At 50.4% G+C, this 22,432-nt stretch overlaps 4 protein-coding genes across 5 annotated transcripts in view; 2 read left to right on the forward strand and 2 right to left on the reverse strand.

Annotated features, from left to right (window-relative positions):
- Ess2 (ess-2 splicing factor homolog) overlaps positions 1 to 4,994 on the forward strand; it is an 11,288-nt gene extending 6,294 nt beyond the window's left edge. Inside the window, exons 8-10 of the mRNA XM_005369967.3 lie at positions 177 to 286; positions 2,715 to 2,830; positions 3,300 to 4,994. Of these exons, the coding sequence (XP_005370024.1) occupies positions 177 to 286; positions 2,715 to 2,830; positions 3,300 to 3,579 (506 nt within the window). The 3' untranslated portion in view covers positions 3,580 to 4,994. The remainder of the gene's footprint in view (positions 1 to 176; positions 287 to 2,714; positions 2,831 to 3,299) is intronic.
- A 925-nt stretch (positions 4,995 to 5,919) lies between these two features.
- Positions 5,920 to 7,050, reverse strand: Tssk2 (testis specific serine kinase 2). Its single transcript, XM_005369968.2, has one exon. It carries the CDS (start codon positions 6,994 to 6,996, stop codon positions 5,920 to 5,922), a length of 1,077 nt encoding a protein of 358 aa, XP_005370025.1. The 5' UTR covers positions 6,997 to 7,050.
- A 3,288-nt stretch (positions 7,051 to 10,338) lies between these two features.
- Positions 10,339 to 11,850, reverse strand: Tssk1b (testis specific serine kinase 1B). The gene has a single exon (XM_005369969.2). It carries the CDS (start codon positions 11,731 to 11,733, stop codon positions 10,633 to 10,635), a length of 1,101 nt encoding a protein of 366 aa, XP_005370026.1. The 5' UTR covers positions 11,734 to 11,850; the 3' UTR covers positions 10,339 to 10,632.
- Positions 11,851 to 13,854: 2,004 nt separating this feature from the next.
- The window catches only part of Dgcr2 (DiGeorge syndrome critical region gene 2), a 66,193-nt gene continuing 57,615 nt past the window's right edge, over positions 13,855 to 22,432 (forward strand). For both annotated transcript variants that reach the window (XM_026777461.1, XM_005369971.2), the window contains exon 1: positions 13,855 to 14,184. In XM_026777461.1, the coding sequence (XP_026633262.1) occupies positions 14,106 to 14,184 (79 nt within the window). In that variant the 5' untranslated portion in view covers positions 13,855 to 14,105. The remainder of the gene's footprint in view (positions 14,185 to 22,432) is intronic.

The raw sequence follows: 22,432 nt of genomic DNA on the forward strand, positions 1-22,432 counted from the left end.
GTTCCCCTTCAGATGGTGGGGTGCTAGGCTCTGGAGTCTTTGAAGTTCCCCTTCAGATGGTGGGGTGCTAGGCTCTAGAGTCTCAGGGAAGAAGAGTTTGCCTGTTGGCCTTAATGTCAGCTGGGATACATGGATTAAGGCAGCACCCCACTAGGTCCTCTGCTCTCTGTCTGCAGGTGTGAATGAGTCCCCACTGATGACTTGGGGAGAAGTTGAGAACACCCCCCTAAGAGTGGAAGGGTCAGAGAGCCCCTATGTGGACAGGACACCAGGCCCGACTTTCAAGGTGGGTTGTGGTGAGAGGACGTGAGGCTGGGACTTGGTGTGGATGCCGAGCGCGGGACTTCTGTGGAAGGGGGGATTGTGGTAGGACTAGCGAACCCTGTGGGAGGGTGGAGACCAAGGCAAGGTAACAAAGCAGGCCTGGAGGCTAGACTACACAGAGTTAGCCCAGAAACTTCAGCTGCCCTGTAGGCCTGCAGACATAGTGTGTGTTTCCAGAAGGACCATGTGCTGGCCTCTGATTACATAGCATAGTAGGGACGCTCAGGATAATACAGTGTGAGCCTAGCATTGTAGGACTGGATCAGTGGAGGTCAAGACCTAGAGCAAACCAGAAAGACTGAGTCAGATAAAGCCTGGTATACATCATGTGGCCTCTCTCTGGTGGAACAGGAAGCTAGAGGTAGACAGACAACATGTACAAATCAGGTGACCCCTGATGGAGGGAGTGGGTGGGTGGGAGGCAGGTATGCCCGAGTGAGTGGGTGGGAGGCAGGTATGCCTGAGAACTTTGGGGAAAGAAAATACAATGTCTCTTGCTTCAGGGAGTTTGTGGACAAAACAGAGCATCAGTGTGGTTTGGAATGTTAAGGAGAAAAGGTCCCTGATACTTGAGAGTATACTTGCTCACTGTGAGGGTGCTATCCCTCAGGGTATTGAGTGGGCAGATCAAGAACGTGAATCTTCTTTGGACACCCGACAAGATTAGATGTGGTGTTGATAAATATATAGGTATGCTTTGGTGGCTGGGCCCCGGGTCATCTCAAGCCTCCAGATACTGGCTGTAATCAATTCAGGCTGTGGTAGAGAGAGCTCATGTTAGTCAGCAGTAGAGTCCGGATCCCCAGGAAGAAGCACAGCTTTCATAAGGCCAACGTCAGACGTGCACTGCAGTCCTGACACTGCTCTCCTGATCCGAGCCAGGAGGACCTCCCCGACCTCCAGAGCAGTCAGTAGAGTTCATGTACCACACACCTAGACAGATCATGGGTGGAGGTTTTGGAGGTCTTGACTGTAGACTGTATCTGGGATGTGAGATAACCAAGCCAAAGAGGAGAACAAACAAGGTGCTGTTGAACAAGAAAGTGTGGACGACGGCTCTGACTGCACGGGAAGTGGCACTAGCCCTGCAGTGGCCTCTTCCAGGAAAGAGTTCTGAAACAAACAAACCCTGGACAAGCCCACTGTGCCTGGTGTGCCCAAGTGTCAAGCAAGATGGAAAGCTGGGGGCAGACAGAAAATGGAGGGCATGGGAGGGAAAGGTGGTATTTCAGATGGTGTGAGGTTGCAGGGCCTTTGAGGATAAGGTAAACTAGGTTCTGAATATTGGTACCAGCAAAGTAAGTTCCAGAAAAGTGGAAACCTTAAATATAAAACAATAATTTAAAAAACAACTAGAAGGTAATGGTACAGTTTAAACTGTTTTTGTTGTTGGTGGTGGTTGTTTTCACTTGAGTTTTTTTGGGGGGGAGTTGCTGGGGATTTAATCCAGGATCTGTTTCCTGTACATACCCTCCACCCCTTTTAGTATCTGAAGTGCTGGGACCAGCTTTTTTGTGGGTTTTTTTTTTGTTTTGTTTTTTTGTTTTTATTTTTTTGTTTGTTTTTTTCGAGACAGGGTTTCTCCGTAGCTTTTGGTTCCTGTCCTGGAACTAGCTCTTGTAGACCAGGCTGGCCTCGAACTCACAGAGATCCGCCTGCCTCTGCCTCCCAAGTGCTGGGATTAAAGGTGTGCGCCACCACCGCCCGGCCTTTTTTGTGTGTTTTGAGAGCGTGTCTCACTATATAGCTCAGATTTGCCTGGACCTCGCTGTGTTGATCCAGCTGTCCTTGAACTCACCGAGATCTGCCTCTCAAGTGTTGAGACTGAAGGCATGCGCCACCACTCAGCTCCCACCCACTTATTATTTCTTTGTGTGTGTGTTTAAGCATGTATGTGCGTGGCATGTGATACAGCACATGTATGGAGGTCAGAGGACAACCTGTTTGAGTGGTTCTCTCCTTCCACCCTGTGGGGTCTTGGGGGATTCAAACCAGGTCATCGGGCTTTTAACAAACACCTTTACTCACTGAGCCGTCTTGCTTTTCTTTGTGTTTTTTAAGACTGTGTCTGATTGTATAGGCCAGGGCGGCATCACATTCTGTAGTCTTCTGCCAGTTGCTGGGATTTCAGGAATGCACCACTACATGTAGCATGATCAGTAAAAACCCAGAGACAGATACAACTGCAGGACCAGGCGGGACAGAAACTTCCATCTACAACTTCATCCAGCTGGGCGGTGCTTTTGACAGCTATTGGGACAGATGAGTTGCTGGATTATAACAGTCATGGAGGAGAGGCTGGTGCTCATGCAGCTGCCCTGCTGGATAACAGACTGCCTGGCTGGGTAGCAGGGCCATCACAAGTCACTCACATGCCCACTACCTTGTAGATCTTGGAACCAGGCCGCAGGGAGCGTCTGGGTCTGAAGATGGCCAATGAAGCAGCTGCCAAAAACCGGGCCAAGAAGCAGGAAGCATTGCGGAGAGTCACAGAGAACTTGGCCAGGTGAGAGGCAGCTGGACCTTTGGATAGGAAGGGTAGAGATGAGTTTGTGCCCATCTCACTCAGCCTCTAAGACCATGTGGGTTCATGACTTGCAGGACAGAGCCCAGGGTGTATTTACAGGGTTCTTCTGTGAGGGCTGTGGCTGTGTATGGAGCAGACTGTGAGGCACTCTCTGTCTCTCAGTATCTTCCTTGGCCTTCTTTAGGCTCCTTGCCTGACTGTGAGCTCCTGTTAGTTCTGTGGAGTCAATGTCATTCACGTTGGAGAGAGTCCGTGCTCCATCCAGTCCCACAGGCAGAGGTAGCTGTTCCACAGATCTGACCTGACTGCTTTGTGCCCAGTGTTGTCGTCCTCAGCTCAGAGTGACCATATCTCTTGACAGGGCTCCTCCTGAGGAACTGAGGGAGGCCTTGCCTTGAGCAGCACCTGGCCTCTAACAAGGTTGCTTTTTTCTGTCCCTTCTCTACAGTCTTACTCCCAAAGGCCTGAGCCCAGCCATGTCCCCAGCCCTCCAGCGCCTTGTAAGCAGGACAGCCAGCAAGTATACAGATCGCGCCCTGCGGGCAAGCTATACACCATCCCCAGCACGTTCTACCCACCTCAAGACCCCAGCTGGTGGGCCACAGACCCCGACAAGCACACCAGCCCCTGGGTCTGCCACCCGCACACCCCTCACACAGGACCCAGCCTCCATCACAGACAACCTGCTGCAGCTTCCTGCCCGGCGCAAAGCTTCAGACTTCTTTTAGAGCCAGGCCTGGCCGGACCTGTGGATGCTTTGTGGGACACTTTGTAGAGCGTATACGACAGCTGTCTACTCTTCAGAGGACTCCAGGCCTTGGAGAGCCAGACCACAGTCACCACAAGTGTGTAGTGCTGTGCCGTGGCCAGGTTGGCAAGTCACGCTGACCACTCCCTTTGGGAGTATAGCATTGGTGCTGTCCCCCAAGGCCCTGCTGAAACTCATTAAAGAACACCTGGCACCATCTGGCCGGGCTGCCGATCCATATCCTGGAGCCCACCTGGGTGTCTCAGGACTAAGAAGCAAGGGGCTCTGGGGGAGGAGATGTGTAGCTGACAGAGCTGCCTTCTATGCTGAGTTCACACCTGAGCCTTCCACTGTGAAGGGAAGCTCAGACCCCAAAAGTCATGCCATTGCACTCATGGGTTCTGGGTCCAGCTCGGCAGCTCCCAGCTAGACCTGACTATTTGGATTGTTGGTTACAGGCCCAGGTAGGTCCTGTTTATCAGGCTAACACCAAGACAAGTCACTTTCCTGTGACTTCAGCTCTTACCTCCTAGCACCTAACTTCTAGCTCAGGTAGGCCTACAATACCTCCCGCCCTAATCTCTGCTTATCCCAGTGTTCTTGACACTTCCTCCTGGGCTCTGCCAAGACTGGCCTTGCCTCAGTCTGGGCTGTGATATGAAAAGATGAATTTGGGTTTGCTGTAAACCTGTGAATGCCATGTGCACCAGCAGCCTGCTCTTTGCCTGTGGACTAAGGGTAACTAGCCCTCAGGTGACTAGTGGCCTACTGGGCCCATGAGCCTATGCCTTACAAAGGTGAAGAGTCCCTACTGTCTGGGCCTATCAGAGTCTGAAACTATGATCTAATTCCCCATCCAATGGTCTTGAAGCTGCTGGTGGTATCACAGGGCTTGAGCTATTCAGGTAGCCAGAGCACACCTGACTCTTCTTAGCCCCAGACCCTGTTTTGATTCCATGAGAGCCACCTTTAGAGTCTGCTGGCATTGGTCCACTCAGGCCTCTGCACTGGTGTTCTCTGGAAACCACCTGGGTTGGGTACTCCCTGCTTTGGCTCTTGTTCTGCCTGGTGTTTGTCTGTTTGACACAGCTGGAGTTACCCTAAGAGGAAGGAACCTCAACTGAAGAATTACTTCTCATCAGACTGTCCTGAGGGCATGTCTGGGGGGGGGGGGCATTTTCTTGATTGCTAACTGATGTAGAAGGGCCGGGCCCTGCATACCTGGGTAGTGGCCCTGGGGTATAAGAGCCTGGGAGTAGGCTAGAGAGAAGCCAAGAAGCAGCGGTCCTCCATGGTCTCTGCTTTGGGGTCCTCCTTGGGCTCCTGCTTTGGCTTCCCTCAGTGATGGACCGTGACCTGAAAGTGTGCACTGAAATAAACCAGTTCCTCCCCTAAGTTATTTTTGGTGAAAGTTTTTATCGTGGCATCAGAGACAAACTAGGTCAGGCCTCTGCTAACCAGATGTCCCCCATGAGTTCCTGTGCCCTGGGAGCCTCAGTACTGGAACTGGGATGCCAGGCTAGGGAGTTTGTACTTTTGTCTCTCAGGGAAGTTGAGCTTTAATCCAAGGGGTTCCCTGAGTGAGTGGGAAGCAGAGACGGGAGATGGGAGCATGCGTGCTGCCTAGGTGCTGACCCCCTCAAGCATTTGACCAGTGTGAGGGACTCTTCAGGGAAGGATGTAACCAGGAAAGGCATCTAGACACTTTGATTGAGGAATGCTGGGGGTTGGGCCATTGCAGGTCGACAGGATGGGGAAGATAGCAACAAGCTGTCAGCTGGGCCACCCCATTCCTGGGGATGGGAGGGTGAGGCTTGAGCAGTTTTGATTGTCTCTGAAGTTAATGGATACTGACCACTGGGGAGGAATAAGGCAGGGTCAGGGTAACTTATATTGCATTAGTTAAGGAAGAAGCATGGAGCTGTCCAGGCCTGGAAGCCTTGGGGGTGGGAGGAGGCCAGAGGCTGACAAGCATAAGCCTGGCAAAGGACTATGGCAGAGGTCCCCTCTGCCACAGGCCTCATTGGGTCTGCCTGGGCCTGAGTATGCTGGACATCCCCGCGCTGGATGAGTCCTAGAGAAAAAGACTCCTCACTGGGCACTCTGAATGCTTGTATACACTTTGTGATTTATTTGGTGGTCAGTAATTAATGTCTTTGCTACTAAGTGGAAAAAAGCTAATAGAACGTAATCAAAATAGTGGTTTAATTGACGGATTTTACTTGTTCCTTGCGCCTGTGCCTTCTTCAGCTCCTACCTGCCTATTTAGCTTATGAGAGTGCAAACTGCACACCATGATCCCCCAGCGCCCTCTCCACCACTAGGTACTTGCTTTCCCCACCTCAGCTCCAGAGATGTGATGGTCTTTAGCTCTGGAAGTCTCAGCCAGCCTCTCCTCCATCCTGTCTTCATTCTCGGATGATACCAGCATCCGGTGCTGGGGTTTGGTTGCCAGTTTGTGGTCAGGCCGGTGTTCGGGTCTTGAGCCCGGTCGAGTATCCAACTTGCAATCAGCTCGATACTTGCCCTCCCCCTCCCTCTTGAGGGAAGCAGAAGACATGGCTTTGGGCTTGGGAGGCTGTAGCCATGAGTGGCTGAGGATCTCATCAATGTGCAGCCGCCGGTTGACATCTGGCTGCAGGATGCGATAGATGAGGTCCTTGCACTCACCAGTCAGGTTCTTGGAGCGTGGGAAGTCCACTCGGTGCTCCTTCTGGATGCGCAGCATCTTTTTGATGTCAGAATCATCGTAAGGCATGGAGCCACAGACCATGATGTAGAGGATCACACCTAGGCTCCAGATGTCATATACCTTGGGCTGGTAGGGGATGCCCTGCAGCACCTCAGGGGCCGCATAAGCTGCTGACCCACAGAAGGTCTTGCTGAGGACAATGCGCCCGCTCCCGTCCCGCAGGCAGCGCTTGGAGAAGCCGAAGTCAGACAGCTTGATGTTGAAGTCCTTGTCAAGCAGAAGGTTCTCGCACTTGAGGTCTCGGTGAACAACATCCAGATCGTGGCAATACTTGACGGCAGAGGAGAGCTGGCGGAACATCTTGCGTGCTACATCCTCATGCAGGGCTCCTCTGCACTTGATGAACTCAAGGAGGTCACCCTGGACACCCAGCTCCATGACAATGTAGATGCGTCCATCAGAGGTCTCAAAGATCTCATAGGTCTTAATGATGGAACGGTGGTTGACGGTTGCCAGGATGTCCATCTCCCTAGGAAGGAATCTCTCCACAAAGTCCGTGGGTGTTTTCTTGCGGTCTATGATCTTGACTGCCACGTTGAACTTGAGGCGCTCAGAGTAGGCAGATTTGACTTTTGCATAGGAGCCCTTGCCCAGGTTGATTCCCACGATGTAACCCTTCTTCCTTAGGACCGCGGCATCGTCCATGGTGTCAGGAGCGGCTGGTGCCGCCTCCCTCTACATCCCCTCCCCACACGTGCCAGCAGGCATGGTCCTCATTCCCACTGTGGGGAGGTGTCTGGTTGGGCTGGGCTTGGACTTGGAGGAGTGGAACGCTCAGCATTGTCACCAAGTGACCAGTGAATGAAGTCATAAAGCCAGGCTGCTAGGAGTAGGGACTAGGCTCTGGGGAATGGGGCCCCTGGAAGGCAGGAAGGCCTAGAAGGAGCACCCCCTCCCCACCCACTGGAATGAAGCTGGCATTCAGGCCTGTGGTAACCCTCCCTGGCCCTCTTTCTTGCTGTGGCTTTCTCGTCACCAGTGAGGCCCTAAGGGACGTGATCCAGGTCTAGCCCCAAGCCTGGCCCTGTGTTTGTCATTTCACTGGAGCCAATCCCCTGCTGCTTCTGTGGGGTTGAAAGAAACATTCCTGTGAGCTTATGGAAGCTTCCCAGGTTCAGTCAGTCCAGTGGTGGTCCAGTCTGCTGGATGAAAGCAGTTCCATGTTTGGGGTCAGGAGTTGGCAAGGGTCTTTGGGTAGAGTGAGCAGATGGGTCACAGACCTGGTGAACAGGAGTGGGTGGGTGGGTGGGAGGGTAGGTCGTGCTAGGGTTGTTCTGAGCAGCCAGGATAGACAGATGCATGTTCAATGAGGTAGGGCAGGTGTGGAGGATGGGGCGAGCTTCAGCTAGGTACAAAAGCTGCTAAGATATCCAAGCAAGCAAGTGCTGAGAATGGCTAAGGTATAAGTCAGGAAAGAAGAGAATATCATGAGCTTTTCTCTAAAGGATGGGCAGGCCTTATACAACCCGAGTCCCTTTTAAGATGGTTGCTGTTAGAAAATCCAGCTGGCTTTGGGATGTATGTAGAGGCCCAGGACCGTGGACCAGAGCAGGCCTCTGAGGGTCAAGGGTGGGGGAGTTGGGAATAGCCAGCGTGAGCCTTTTTCCAGAAGGAGGGGACTGTGTTGGGTTTGGTGTTGGATGACCCAGGAGTTGATGGCCTTTAGCATTGTCCATAAAGAGCAAGCTTCTGAGTGGAGGTTTTGTGAGCAGTGAGCAGGGATGACATGAACTGCTGTGGCATGGCCCCCCATTTGTGTGTTGGACTGTCTTGTATTTTGTGCACGAATGTTTGTTTTGCAAAGTGGCATCTTGTATAATCTTGGCTACTTTAGAAGTCCTGTGTTCATTTTCACATCTCACAGGAGTCTTACGCTTACAGTGAGCTGCCAAGACGTGATCCAAGGATGCTGTGTTCAGAGGGAAAGCAAGAAGGCCTGTTTCTAGTGGGGGAGGCGGGCCAGAAGGCTTCAAAGAGGAAGTGACATAACCCAGGTACAGAGGAGCCACCAGGTAGTCAAAAGGGAAAAGATGACACGAGGAACAAGAATGCACCATAGAAGCCACCCTGAAGTCCTGTCCTGGTCCTAAAACCCCCGAGTACCACTCCAGATAGCTAAGTCAGATTCAGCAGCTCACATGAATGGTTAGGCTGCTTCTAGAGGACTGGGCTCAGTTCTTGCGCATCATACTCTGGGTGCTGTACTTTCTGGTAGGAACCCACCTTCTCTGAGCTATTTCTTTTTTTGTTGTTGTTGTTTTGTTTTGTTTTTTTTTGTTTTTTGGTTTTTCGAGACAGGGTTTCTCTGTGGTTTTGGAGCCTGTCCTGGAACTAGCCCTTGTAGACCAGGCTGGTCTCGAACTCACAAAGATCCGCCTGCCTCTGACTCCCGAGTGCTGGGATTAAAGGCGGCTAAGCTATTTCTATACCTGGAATGCACATAGCAGGGGCTCTTGCATCTCCTTGCTACCCCAACTGTCTCCTACTTGAATTTCAAGCAGCCTCAGGTCCTGTTGGTGTCTTCTGTCCCCCAAATCATGAAAGACTACAAGAGGTGAGAGGGGAGAAGCCTAAATTCTTCTTGGGGCACCCCACCACCACCCAGTCCCATATGTCCTAGAGCCTTCTGCCCCATCCAAGTTCCTTCATAGGGCTTCTCCAGTCTCACTCTCACCTGAGGTGTTACTCAGGGGCAGCACCATGCCTCCACCATGGATACTTGGTCCTCACAGGCAAAAATCACAGAAGCAGGCTAAGAGCGTCGCTTGGCCCTAGAAGGCTTTGAGGAGGACAATGTCCCTTAGGTGAGTCTGGGGAGATGAGCACAGCCTTCAGAGCTGAACTGGCAAGTATGCTTATGGCACATGTGTTGGGGTGCAGGGATAAGGGGCTGTTGATGGGCAGATTAGAAGCCGGCACTGAAGTCCTTTCTGAGGGTGGTCGGATGTAACCTAGGTGATTATAACGCTGAGAGATTATAGGTAGAACAGCAGACAGTGGGGTGAAGGTGGGCTGGATGAGGTGGGTGGATGTAGGAAGAACATTCAGGAACTCACAGGATCCCACTTCTCTAAATTGGCATGGGTGTCTTCTCAAGGTAGAGACATCAGTGGGGGCAGGGTTGAGATGAGTCTAAATGTTATTTTTGTGTATTAAACCCTTAGACCTCCATGAGGTTGCCCAGAGTGAGCTGAAGAAAAAGGGGCCACGACAGCAAGGTGAGGACCGCTTGGGACATGGTGTAAGCAAGACAGGCAGCACATGGCAACCCGTGGTGCCAGATGCAGGCCACGCCCATGTGGAACACCAGAAGCTGCCATGTGGAATGCCAGTAGCTACCTTTCTTGCCCATAGGGTTCAGACATGCTGCCAATTTTGCTTCCACCTCTGACTGGGGGCATCTCCTCTGGAACGGATTAAGATTGGAAGAGACCAGGATGCAGTCAAAGCTACCCATGACTGTAGGACATGCTTGGGTTAACTAGCAGAGCCCCCAACTTCTGGGCTGAAAAATGATGGTGTGGAGCAACCAAAGGCACTGTTGAGAACTGGTTGTCAGCTGGACAAGGAGGAACATGCCCCATGATGAGCAGAGCTGAAAACCAGCGGCCAAAAAAGTTGGGAACCAACCAAGGTACTTTGGGGGTCCACCACCGTCTGTAGTCTTTCCCCAGACCCTCACAGGTGTGTGCAGCCGAGAGCCCCAGGGTAGTGATGAAACACCTGTCTGGCCCCTGAGCTCCTGATGCAGCCAGTGCAAGCCCTCCAGTGCAAGAGAGGGCTCTTGCTGCCTACCCTTCCTCTGCAGGCTGCCAGTGTTCAACCTTCTTGGACTGTCTTCTCCTTGCCTTTTCTCCACCCTTCTCTGCACTTCTCGGCTTCCCTCTAGAAGTTGTGTCCTCCTCAGTTAGCCATCATTCCTAGCTTCTGCCCCTCCAAATGCCCCCCAGCCAGCCTCTGACTGGTGCTGCTAACTCAATCGTGACCTGAGGACACAGTTTAGGCTAGTGGGTGGGGAATGGATTTCCTTATGAATGAGGATTTGCAGTCTGATAGGAAGCCACGGGGAGCCCAAGACTAGGGTCTGCACCAATATAGTGATTTATTGCTTCTTTAGCCATGTGAGTTAGCAAGTTCAAAGGGGGGGAGAAGTGACGAAAATAGCAGCTCCTCCGGGACTGTCTTCCTTCTCTCTCTCTCATCCCTTGACTTTTAGGCTCAGGCTTCAAGCCAGAGCTGTGCCTCATTCCCTGCTGGCCCCCTGGGCTTGCAAGGGGCTCACTAGGTATGTGTCTCTGAAGACTGTTGGGGGTGCCCTTCCTCTGTCTCCCTGTTCAATTCACCGCTGAGGCCCACAGTCTCTGACTGCCTGTCCACTTGCACAGTGTCTTCCTGGGGTTTTGTCTCAGGTTGGGTCTCGGATCGTGCCTCTTCCCTAGGCTCTACCTTGGTGGCAGACTTCTTATCAGCACCAGTGGGTTCAGGGGTCCATAAGGGCTCAGTTGCCCGGGAGCTTTCCCCCTCTTTGTTGACGGCTCCAGAGGACAGACCTCGTGCCTTAGGCTGCACCCAGCAGTGGCTGAGGATCTCATCAATGTGCAGCCGCCGGTTGACATCTGGCTGTAACATTCGGTAGATGAGGTCCTTGCACTCACCAGTCAGGTGTTTAGAGCGTGGAAAGTTGACTCGGTGCTCCTTCTGGATGCGCAGCATCTTTTTGATGTTGGAGTCGTCATAGGGCATGGAGCCACAGACCATGATGTAGAGGATCACACCTAGGCTCCAGATGTCATATACCTTGGGCTGGTAGGGGATGCCCTGCAGCACCTCAGGGGCCGCATAAGCTGCTGACCCACAGAAGGTCTTGCTGAAGACAAGGCGCCCACTACCATCCCGCAGGCAGCGCTTGGAGAAGCCGAAGTCAGACAGCTTGATGTTGAAGTCCTTGTCAAGCAGAAGGTTCTCGCACTTGAGGTCTCGGTGAACAACATCCAGATCGTGGCAATACTTGATGGCCGAGGAGAGCTGATGGAACTTCTTTCTAGCATCATCCTCTTGTAGGGCTCCTCTGGTTTTGATGAATTCAAGGAGGTCACCCTGGACTCCAAGCTCCATGACAATGTAGACCTTGCCGTCTGATGTCTCAAAGATCTCGTAGGTCTTGACAATAGAGCGGTGGTTTAGCATGGCCAGAATCTCAATCTCCCGGGGAAGGAATTTCTCCAGGAAGTCCGTGGGGGCTTTCTTGCGATCGATGATCTTGACCGCCACGTTGAACTTTAGGCGCTCAGAGTAAGCGGATTTGACTTTGGCATATGAGCCCTCTCCCAAATTTATCCCCATGATGTAGCCTCGTCGCTTGAGGACGGCAGCGTCATCCATGGTTCCGGGAGTGCCCAGTGCCTCTGAGGCTGCCCTCTACATCCCTGCCAGACATGGGCCAGCAGCGTCCTCATTTACACTGTGGACAGAGAGTCCTCTGAGCTGGCCAGGCCTGCTGTCCCTGCCTCCTAAGAGGCCAAGACTCTAGCATGGAACATTCAGCACTGTCTCCGGGGTGACTTCAGTGGGTGAAGTCACAAAGGAGTACTGCCCTGGGGGAAATGAGGCTATTACCTGAGAAAGGTCTGCCAGTGTACGGGAACAGACTAAAAGTGAACAAAATGGCTCCATGCTTGGCTCCAGCCGAAGGTAAGAGGGGGTTATGGGACACAAAGTTCTGCCCTTGTTTCTAAACCTAAAGACTGAACTATGTAGAGGCATGACTCATTATTGCAAGCCAGGTCAATCCAGGGGATCTAGGGTAGGTGGTCCTGTCTGTCAAGGACCCCAACAGGAAACAGAAGATTGTCTCAATTAAGGATAATCAGAAGTAGTCTGGGTAAGGGGGTGCTTCACAAAGGTGGGAGCAAAATGTAGGGAACCCTGTAGGTAATGCAGTTCCCTAGGGTCGGGGAAGGAAATGGAGAGTGCCACTCTTCGCAGGCCAGTGATAAGAAAACCATTTGTGACCTGCACCCCTTCCGCTTTTGATGCTGTCTGCATAGGCAACCCTCAAAGGCACATAGCAGGGCCGAGAAGGGTGAGGGTTCTTCTAAAACACCTTTCTTCAGATCCTTGATCTCCTCTGGCCCAGTGTTTATTTGTGGTAACACAGTGTTTTCACTGTGGGCTCAGTAGGACTTTACGCTGTACTGCTCTTCTCACCCAGACCTTTCCTGGTTCTCACAGAGGCACCACAGGTGGACAGCTGCAGGAATTGGCTGTGAGTTCCCTCCTAAAGGCCTGCCCAACCCATGGCTCTGGCTGGGCTCCAGAGGCAGATTTGGAATGGGCTTGGTATTGGGGCAGAAGGCTGGGCCTGGATCTTGTTGTACTGAGTCCTGGGAATGTGCCACCGAGACCGTCCAAGTGCCAAGGGCAGTGCTGGATAGGTATCTTTGCTTCTGCCAGCAAGGGGCTCTCCCTCGTTGTGACAAGATTTGAGTCTAACATCTGCCCTGGGGAAGACCTATGGAAGTTGGAATATCTGATGGTCTGACCTAATCTTGGGTTTGAATTTGTCTTTATCTACTTGTTAGGAGTTAGCATCCCTCACTCACATGGCTCCAGTTACCACAGATTGGAATCCCAGGACTTGGTGGAGGCACTGAAGTGAGTTAGGTATGCTGAAGGTGGCTGGCTTTCCCCCTTTTCACTTCCTTCCCCAGAGCTGTTCATCCACTGCAGGGGCTGTACAAAGGTGGTGGTCCTTCCCCCGAACAGGTCGCTGCTCCATGTGCTGTCTCTCCTTCCACGTTCATGCTGTTCATGAGGGTAGTTGTGAGGTCAGCACTTGGAACCTTGTTTCCAGACTTTAGCCTCATCTCTGCTTGAACTTTTCTCCTTCTTTGTATAGGCAGGACCTTTCCAAGATTTGATCCGGAGGATCTGGGCTTCTCTGTTATTCTCTCTGACATCCCTTAGGCCATTTCCTCCTCTGTTGAAATTGTTTTGTGTTCCTTCCCCAATCTCAGAGTCGGCCAGCTCTCTGGATTTCTTCACTTTCTTCACGGAGGTTGGGCCTTTAGAAGACCGCTTTAGGGTGTATGTTGGGCACTGGGGCAGACCTGGGCCTCCAGGAGTAAAGATCATTCATGCCCTGTGCTGCCTCCTCAATTCTCTAATCGCAGGTCCCCACTCCTACCTCCTCCAGACCAGGGGCCTACACTGTGGATCCTTGTGATCCCCACAAAGTACCAGGGACCCCTTTGTCACCTAGCCGCCTAGGTTCAGTCCCGAGCCCCCCCCCCCCCCCCCGCTTCTTGACTCAGCCAATGGCACGCCTCATTTCCTATAAGCCCGCCCCAGACCCCGCCCACTACCGCCCAGGCCCTTGGCCTGTCCTCTTTTCGGCTCTCCTGCTCACGCCCCGCCCTCGTCTGGAGCGCGCCCGTCTTGCTCTCCCTCCGCCTCCCCGCTCCCGGCTCGGCGTTCATTGGTTAGTGTGGGCTGGAGGCGGGGTCGCGCGGGCCCGAGCAGGACAGCCGCCATCTTGCGCGAGCCGGAATCCCGTCCCGCTTTTGCGGCCTCGAGTACGCACGGGTCGGCGGCGTTCCCTTGCAGCCGGCCAGCGTCGCCGCGGCCCAGCTGGATCTCTCGCACGCCACCTCTCTGCCCCCTGCTGGAGTCCGGCCCTCACTCCCTCATCTGGGCCAGGTCCGGCCTCCCCGCGGGGTCTCGCGGCTGCCCCGGGGACGATGAACGGAGGATAAATGGTGCCCAAGGCAGACAGCGGTGCCTTTCTGCTGCTCTTCCTGCTGGTTCTCACTGTCACCGAGCCGCTGCGGCCAGGTGCGCGGTGCTGGGGGTGGGGGCGCGGTCGGGGGTGGGGCCGGGGACGTCCTTTCACCCGCCGCAGCTGGGCGTCCACTGCGCCTCGGCAAGGCACAGGCGAGGCCTGCCTGCGGGCCTCTCGTCCCCTGCCCGGGCACAAGTTGGATTGTACCTGGGTTCGGAGCCTCAAGGATGTCGCCTTTGGACCCACGTCTGTAGAGTGTCCCGTGCTCTGGGAGACACTGGCCAGGAGCTTCTGCTGGGCTGAGTGGAAGTCTAGGGGCTGAGAGCAGCTTGTGGAGGCACCTGGTGTCCCAACTGTCCGCCCAACTGTGGCTTTGTGCCAGTGTTTCAGCTCTGGACAGCGATGCCTGGTGGCTTATTGCCTCTTAATGAAACGCTGCATCACAGAAGTCTAGCCCGGCCCAAAGGAGGTACTGGGAGTAAACCAAACCCCGAGTGCAGGGGACAGAGTCCTCTCAGCGGTGCCCGGCACTTAGTTGTGTGTGATGTGATTAAATACTTCTGGTACTTCCTTGGAGTTTTGTGTGTGGTGGGGAACCTCAGATCCCCCCCCTCTTTTTTTTTTTTTTACCTATTTCAAACACTCCTAAACTGCACCAAGAAAACCTAACTGCTCCCCCACTCTCCAAAACAGGGTTGATTTAGCCATCAGGTTCAAGAGTTCCCATTACAGCCTCACTGTCCCTTTAGGAATCTGCCAGAAAGTTTTAGAACTAGCAGGGGTGTCTGAACTTTCGGTGAAAGGGATGCTTTAATGTGTGTGTGTGTGTGTGTGTGTGTGTGTGTGTCGGCAGACTTACCTCTGTGCCAGTGCAGTGGCAAGTATCGTGCTTCGTGTTTTTAGTGGGGAATGGTTCCCATGAAGGAATGCCCAAGGCAAGTCTTCTGTGGGTGACATCATGACTGGGTGTCAGCAGATGGGTGCACCCATAGCAGTGTCCCAGCCCAGCTCCCGTCTTGTAACATATTGCAGTGGTGGGCTTTGTGCCTTTGTCACATGTGGAAATGTCTGCCTAAGCCCCAATGACCAAGACCCCAGGCCGATGCTGAACTGAGGAGTGCCTCCCTGGGCTCCCGAGAAGAACTCAGTGCAACCGGCCGCTCTATATAGTGAACTGACTGTAAAGCAGCCTGCTGGGTATGGTTCTTTTGTCGGGCTGTTGGGTTTGTGGTTCTTGTGATTGAAGTCTTGGTAAACATGTATATGCCTGTATAGAGTGGATTGCCATCCCTTTCTGTTTTCTGGGTCCCAGTTTTGCAGCGGAGGTTTCTAGGCCTTGGAATAGAGCCATGTCTGCCTGCCTGCCTGCCTGCCTGCCTGCCTGATTCCTCTTGTTCCAGAGCCAACTTCTGTCTAGTTACAGAGGCGACCAATGTCCCTAACCGTTTTTCCCCGGCCAGTTTGTACACATATCCTGCCAGCTGGCTGAGAGCAATTGGGAAAGGATATGTGAGTTCGTGCTGCCTGCCATCACTGAAGATAATCAGGCGCAGAGAACAGCCCTCTCCTTAGAAGTGTTGGAGAAGAGAGCAAATAGGAGTTCTTCAGTATAGTCCTGTGTGTCGAGTATCCCTGAGCATGGAGCCTGGAGACCGATGACAGAGGCCATCCATCCGTTTGTACATGCGCAGCAAGAGAGGGTCTCCCCAGAACCCTCCTACAGTCTGAATGGGACATGTAGTGCAAGAGGCTCCAATAGAGGGAGTAATTTGCTCTCGAATCTATGGCTTTCTAGGCTGGAACTTGGCAGTAGACCGCAGAGCTGTCTTAAGTTGTCCAGTACGTAAGCACTCTAATGTACCCCCTGACATGGTCAGCAAAGACAGGGGTTGCTGGGCCAGTTGTTGTTTTTTTTTTTTTTCTTGTGTGCTATTGTGTCTGTGTGCATGTTTCTCCTGTCTGTCTTGGGAGTGCTGGGCAGAGTCTTTTTGCTGGGTTTTCGAGAGAAAGGTCCTTCTCTGGTTTAGATTTGCTTGCTTCCTGTCAAGGTCCTAGGTCTGATCCATACGTGGGTGTGAGGAGAATAAAAGTTAGGTCTCTTAGGAAGGAGGCAGAGAGTTGTCCTCTTGCTTCTGCCCAGTGTTACTTGTGAGAAAGAGCCAGGACATTGTGGGTTTCTTTGGTGCAGGCTAGGCCTTTCAGAGATGGATGGGGAGGAGGCAGTGTGTGGAGCAGGGCTTGACTTGTCCAAGCTTCTTTTTCTATTTTGTTTTTATAGTGATGGGTAATGAAATCCAGGACCTTGTGCATGCTAGGCAAGCACTCTGCCACTGAGCTATACCTCCAACCTACATATTCTTTAAAATGATCTTGGTTGTTTGAAGATGTTACATGTCAGACACTGTTCTAAGCATTAATGTTTGTGTTAACTTTTGGTAGTCGCTGGAACTCTTACTAGCCCAATTTTATAGACAGAGAAATTAAAGTAGAGAATGCTCTCGTAAAGGCTAAGTGACCAGGTGAGATTTCAGTCTTATGGGCCTGACTGATTTGGTCACTATACACCTTTGTTTGGATCCTTGTCCATCTGGCTGTTTATGTCTAGTTTGGGCCTCAGAAAAACCTCATGTTACTCTATTGGTTGGTTGGTTGGTTGGTTGGTTTTTCTAGACAGGGTTTCTCTGTGTAGTCCTGGCTGTCCTAGAATGCCCTCTGTAGACCAGACTGGTCTCAAACTCTGAGATCTGTCTGCCTCTGCCTTCTGAGCACAGATTAAAGCACATGCTACCACACTTGGCTTATAAATTGTTTTTTAACTCTAGATATGGAATCTCTGACCGCCTTTGTCTTCTCACGGGTCCCAGAGGTCCTTTAGGTGATGGTACCAAACTTCTGCCATCTTAGTACTTTGCTCTGATTACCCCCCCCCACCTTTTGTGGTTGACCAATACATTAAGGCCTCTCAATTTGGGGAAAGGAGGGTTTGGACCTTTTAAGTAGTTATGACAAGAAGCTGGGATGGTATAGGGGGCAGGAGGGCTATGAGAGCCACTACTGGCTTTTTTCCCCACCTGTAGGGAGTGCAGCATTAATTGCTCACCCTAACACTGTTGAAGCTCTCATTTGGAAGCAAAATCATAATTTCGGCGGCCATATCCTTCTCCAGGGTGATTCCAGCATTGGTAGTTAAGAAAACCTGCTCTCTCAGCAGGACTACAGTTTAAGAATCCTAGTCCCTTGCCTATTACAGGTCCCTGTAGGGAGGTAGAATTGGCAGCTGTCTGTATTCCAGCTGTGCTGCTCCCAGCTGGGAGTGACCTTAAGTCACTTGACTCTCCCTACTAGCTTTGCAGCTAGAATAGAAACTTGAGTGAGTTGGCTCCTAGATCAGGGTTCTTTCACTTCTGGGGTCCAGAATATCAGGTGGAGTAGTACAAGGGCTGTCCTCCATTTGAAGAAGAAGTCTTTTAGAGCTGGGGTACATGAGACCCCCAAAAAAAGAATGAAAGAGAAAATAATTTAAAGATCATGAAAAAGGTATGAAAAAAGCAAGCACCCTGCATATCCTTATGTCATAACTGTGTACTAAAGTGCCTAAGTGCCCCATCTCCCTGCTGAACCATTTCAGAATCAGTTGCATCCATATGTCATGGCCTTTTACTGGAACTGGAGGTGACTTCTGTTTAGCTCTACCCTGCTTTGCTCACTAGTACCTGCTTTGTGCTATGTCAAGGAGATAGGTTACAGGAAGCCTGTGGTTAAAGCTTAGCTGTGGTGGAGGCAAGTAGGCATCAGCATGTGTGAGTGCATGCTCTGTTATCCAACCTAATGCTTCTGGAAGATGTGCTAAAGATAGGCTTTGCCTTTTCTGTTGCCTTCCCTGGCCTGGCTCATAGATCCTTTCCTCCTAGCAGTGGTGAGAGCTGTCTGGATACCAGGTAGTGTCCTAGCAGCAATGGCAGATCCTCTGTCTGCAGATGGTTCTCTTAGCCATAGCAGGTGAGCCAGTGATAGCAGGTCCTCCTCGGGATGATAGTGATCCAGTAGTTGATTTTTCCACTGGTGGGATGAGCCTTTGACTCTTGGAGAGTTCTTTTGCCTCCTCTGGTCCTTTGGTAGGTTTTTGATCCTGAAATGTCAATGTCAATATTCAGGAGCCAGTAAAGAGCCAGTGACCAAGCATATGTCTACGTTTGCTTGTTCATCACCTGTGCTTGTGGGTGCTGAGGACTTCATGACCTTTGGTTCCCCTCCCAGCCTGCAAAGCCCAGTTTGGGGTCCCAGACAACTGAGCAGCATGATGCTGTGATTTAAAGTGTGGTTATTCTGTGGCAGCTGTGGTTTTGTTTCTGGCTTGAGTTACCAGCTGTCTTGGAAAGTTTAGTGGAAGCTGGTCATATTTTGCCATGGCAGGCCTTGGTAGAACAAGCCCAGACTGGAGGTCAATAGCTCAGAGGCCTGTAGTTATGGTGTAGTGGCTGTGGACATAGATGTCTTTGTACTTAGGTGGTAGAAGAGTCGAGTGTAACTGTTATTTTAGATGATCTGTCAGAAGATTAGAAGTTGACATAGTTTGTTATAGCAACTTGGGGAAGATGGGGTTTATTTCCTTTTAGTCCATCGTGAAGGGAATGCAGGGCAGGAACCAGCTTTCTTATATAACCTAGACCCACCTACCTTAGGGATGGCACTGTTCACAGTGGGATGGTCTCACCTGCATTAACTACCAATCAAGAATATGCTCTACAGACATGCTCACAGGCCAGTTGTGATGGAGGAAATTCCCTGGTGTGCCAGGTTATCTCCTCCAGGTCAATGACACGTGCTTGTAGTAATTCAAAGCCATGTTGCCTGGGTTCAAGGTTGTCCATGGTGCTTTTGTGTTCTCTCTCTTTCTCGGTCTCTCTGGTTACTTTTGCGCCTCAGCTTCCTCACTTTGAATGTAAGCATCATAATATGGCTTCATGGAGATGTAAGGATTAAAATGGGTAAGGAAATATTCCAAAAAGTGCCTGATATACAGCAAATGCTTTATTCAGGTCATCTGTTGGTATGTTGTACAGGTAGATTGAAGGAGTCTATGAATCTCATGGTATGTGTATGTGAGAATTCAGTGCAGTGGTTTTAAATTATGCCACACATATAGCAGCTTCCGCAGGATTTTCTTAGCAATCACACTTTTTGTTTTCAAATTGTATTCTTTATGTTTTTACATTTATTTTCATTATTTTTGAGAATCTCATGCATGAATGCTTATTTAAATCATTTCTACCCTACTTCCTTCCAATTCCTTGTGTCCCTACTTGAAATTCATGACTCCTTTTTCTTTATTATTGTTGCATATATTACATATACACATGTACACATAAATACAAACGGCTAAGCCCATTTAGTGTTGCCTGCTGTATATGTGTGTTTTCAGGGCTGACTGCTTGGGATTGAATGACCTGTCGGGTTCATCCCCTAGAAAAGAAGAATGATTTTCTTTCTCTTAGCAGCTCTTGTTTGCCTGTAGCTCTTCCTCTAGGTATGGAGCCTGTGAGACTTCCTCATCCACATTGGATATTAATTGCTATTGTGTTTATACAGATCTTGCTTGGAAAATATTGTTACGATTTCATGAGTACAGCTCCCTGTCTAGAAGATGCCTTGCAGTGAACATCTTGGTCCTCTGCCCCTTAAAGTCTTTTCTACTCTCTCCCCTTTAGGGTCCATGATCTCTCCTGCAATGTTCCCTGAGCCTTAATTGTAGGAGTTGTATACCAGCTAAGGAGGGACCCCCCCCCACACACACACTTGTTATCTGCGTTTTGACCAGTTTTAGTTTTCTGTGATTGTACTGTGAAAAGAAGCTTCTTTGATGAGAGCTGAGAGCTTCTCTTTGGATATAAGGATAGGTATTTTATTTAGGATGCATTGGGAATTAAACTGCAGTAGCAGTAGATGGAAAATGGCAGTAGATGGTTCCTCTTTAGCAGTGGTTCTCAGCCTGTGGGTCATGACCCTATAGGGTCACATCAGATAGCCTGCATATCAGATGTTTACATTATGATTCATAACAGTAGCAAAATTACAGTTAGGAAGTAACAACAAAATAATTTTATAGTTGGGGTCACATGAGGAATTAAAGAGTTACAGCATTAGGAAGGTTGAGAATCGCTGTTCTTTAGGATCCATGAACTTGCCAATCATGGATAGTTAGTTGCCGTGGGTAACTAAGTTTGTTTATAGAACAGTTTATAGGCATGAATTCCTTCAGTCCAGCTAAACAGCCTTTGGTTACCTCTAAGATACAGATGCCACTATTGCACCTTTGGGACTATCTTGCCATGCTGGCCACTGCTGTGTTGCAGGCTTCATAGCTAGGTAGGACTGTTGGTTGCTTTTCTCCCTTGACAGCCCACATAGCACCTTTGGATACTATGGGAACTAGTCCTCAGGGAGGAGACTTCCAGGTCAGTTTTAGCTCAATTTCTTTATTGCATTTGTCCAAAACGTATGGTGTCTTCAGCAGTTAGTTCTTACCTTCAAGCTCTGGGAGGCAACCAATGGCAACAGCAATAGCCTGCTTTGTTTTGGGAGTCTCTCCCTGACCAACAACTTTAAAGGAGGTTTCCCATGCCTGGTACTAGGGTTTTTGTTAGTCTGCGGCTCTTGGGAGGAGCATTAGCACTCCAAGTAGTGTAAACTCATTTGATTTATATAATGTACGTATACATATGTCCAGTTCTAGGGATTCTGACATTGTCACACAGACATACATGCAGGCAAAACACCAATGAACATAAAATAAAAAACAAATTATATATTTTTAAATGTAAATAGAGCTGGAGTATTTTAGCCCACCACCAAGTCCCAAATAAACATTTATAAGTTTATATTAATTACAGAATGCTTGGCCAGTAGCTCAGGGTGATTACCAACTAGCTCTTACATTTAAATTAACCCAGTTTTATTTATGTATTGTCATGTGACTTGTGACTTTACTTGTCCTCCAGCATTTTGCTTCTTGGGTGACTTGTTGGCATCTCCCCACACTCTGCCCTTTTTCATCTGAGTCCTCAGTTTGATTGTCCCGCCTAACTTTATCCTGCCTTGTCAAACAGCTTTATTATTAACCAATGAGAATAATACATATTCACAGTGTACAGGATTATTCCATAGCATTTCAAAAAGAGGCTCATTTATTAAACAAAATAAATCAGCTATTGAACAAATGCACAAATGATTATATTGTGACATGAAGGACAGTAGTAGTTCCTCTAGCGAGTTTGCCGTATAGCTGCCCTGGTGGATGGAAGGAGTTGTAGCCGTTCTATAGGAACATAAGGTCGGTGAGCAAGGAGATACAGCCAGCTGGCTGGCCTCATGTTTGGTGGAACTTGCTCGTTGGGTATTAGCTATGCTGACAGGCAAGAGGTGAGGGTTTCTTGCCAGTGTGGATCCTTCCTAAAGCTTGCCAGCCAGTCAGCCTAGGGTGGAGATGGGGTCTCCAGAAAGAGGGAGTTAGGCTTGACACCTGGACTGGGGAACACAGCTGACTCTACATGAGCTTTTCCTGGGCAGCTTATGTTGTAGACTGTGTTGGGACATGTGGCTAGGCACGACGGCTGCACTCTTGCTCTTAGCTTTCTTCCCTCTTCTGCCTGGTGAAGCTGTTACTTGAGTTACCCTGAGCTGGTCCTCCTACGACCGTGCTTCTTCCTACTCTTGCTTCCTTCTGCCTGCTTCCTGCATAGGTGACTTCTGGTTGCTGACATCCAGCCATTGTGTCACTCAGCTTGTTCTCTCTCTCCTTCAGCTAAGGGGCAGGACAAGGCTGAGTGCAGGACTAAGGGAGTTAGTTGGCTTGAGAGTGCACCCAGGCAGATCCTGCCTGTTCCCTGGAGAACCTACTTTAGGAGTTCACAGCTATACTTTTGTGTATGTGGGGTGAACATCAGCTGTCATTCCTCAGGCACCACCATCTGATGATGTGTATGTGTGTGTTCCTATGAGTTTATGTGTTTATGGGAGCATGTGTTCATGTGAAGACAAAATCAATGTTGAGTATCACTCAGTTCATTCTCCATCTTAGTTTTTGAAGCAGGGTCCCTCACCGGATTTGGAGCTCATGGATTTGGCTAGATTGGCTGACTAGCAAGCCCCACAGATCTTCCTATCTTCACTACCCTAGTGCTAGGGTGGGGCACATGCTGCCACACCAATCTTTAAGTAGTTGCTGGGACCAAACTCAGGTCTTCATGTTTGCACCAAAAGTTATTTCTTTTTTTTTTTATTTTTTTTAATTTTTTTTTAAAT

Source organism: Microtus ochrogaster, unplaced genomic scaffold (genome assembly GCF_000317375.1).
Source record: "Microtus ochrogaster isolate Prairie Vole_2 unplaced genomic scaffold, MicOch1.0 UNK68, whole genome shotgun sequence".
In the NCBI taxonomy this organism is placed as follows: Eukaryota; Metazoa; Chordata; class Mammalia; order Rodentia; family Cricetidae; genus Microtus; species Microtus ochrogaster.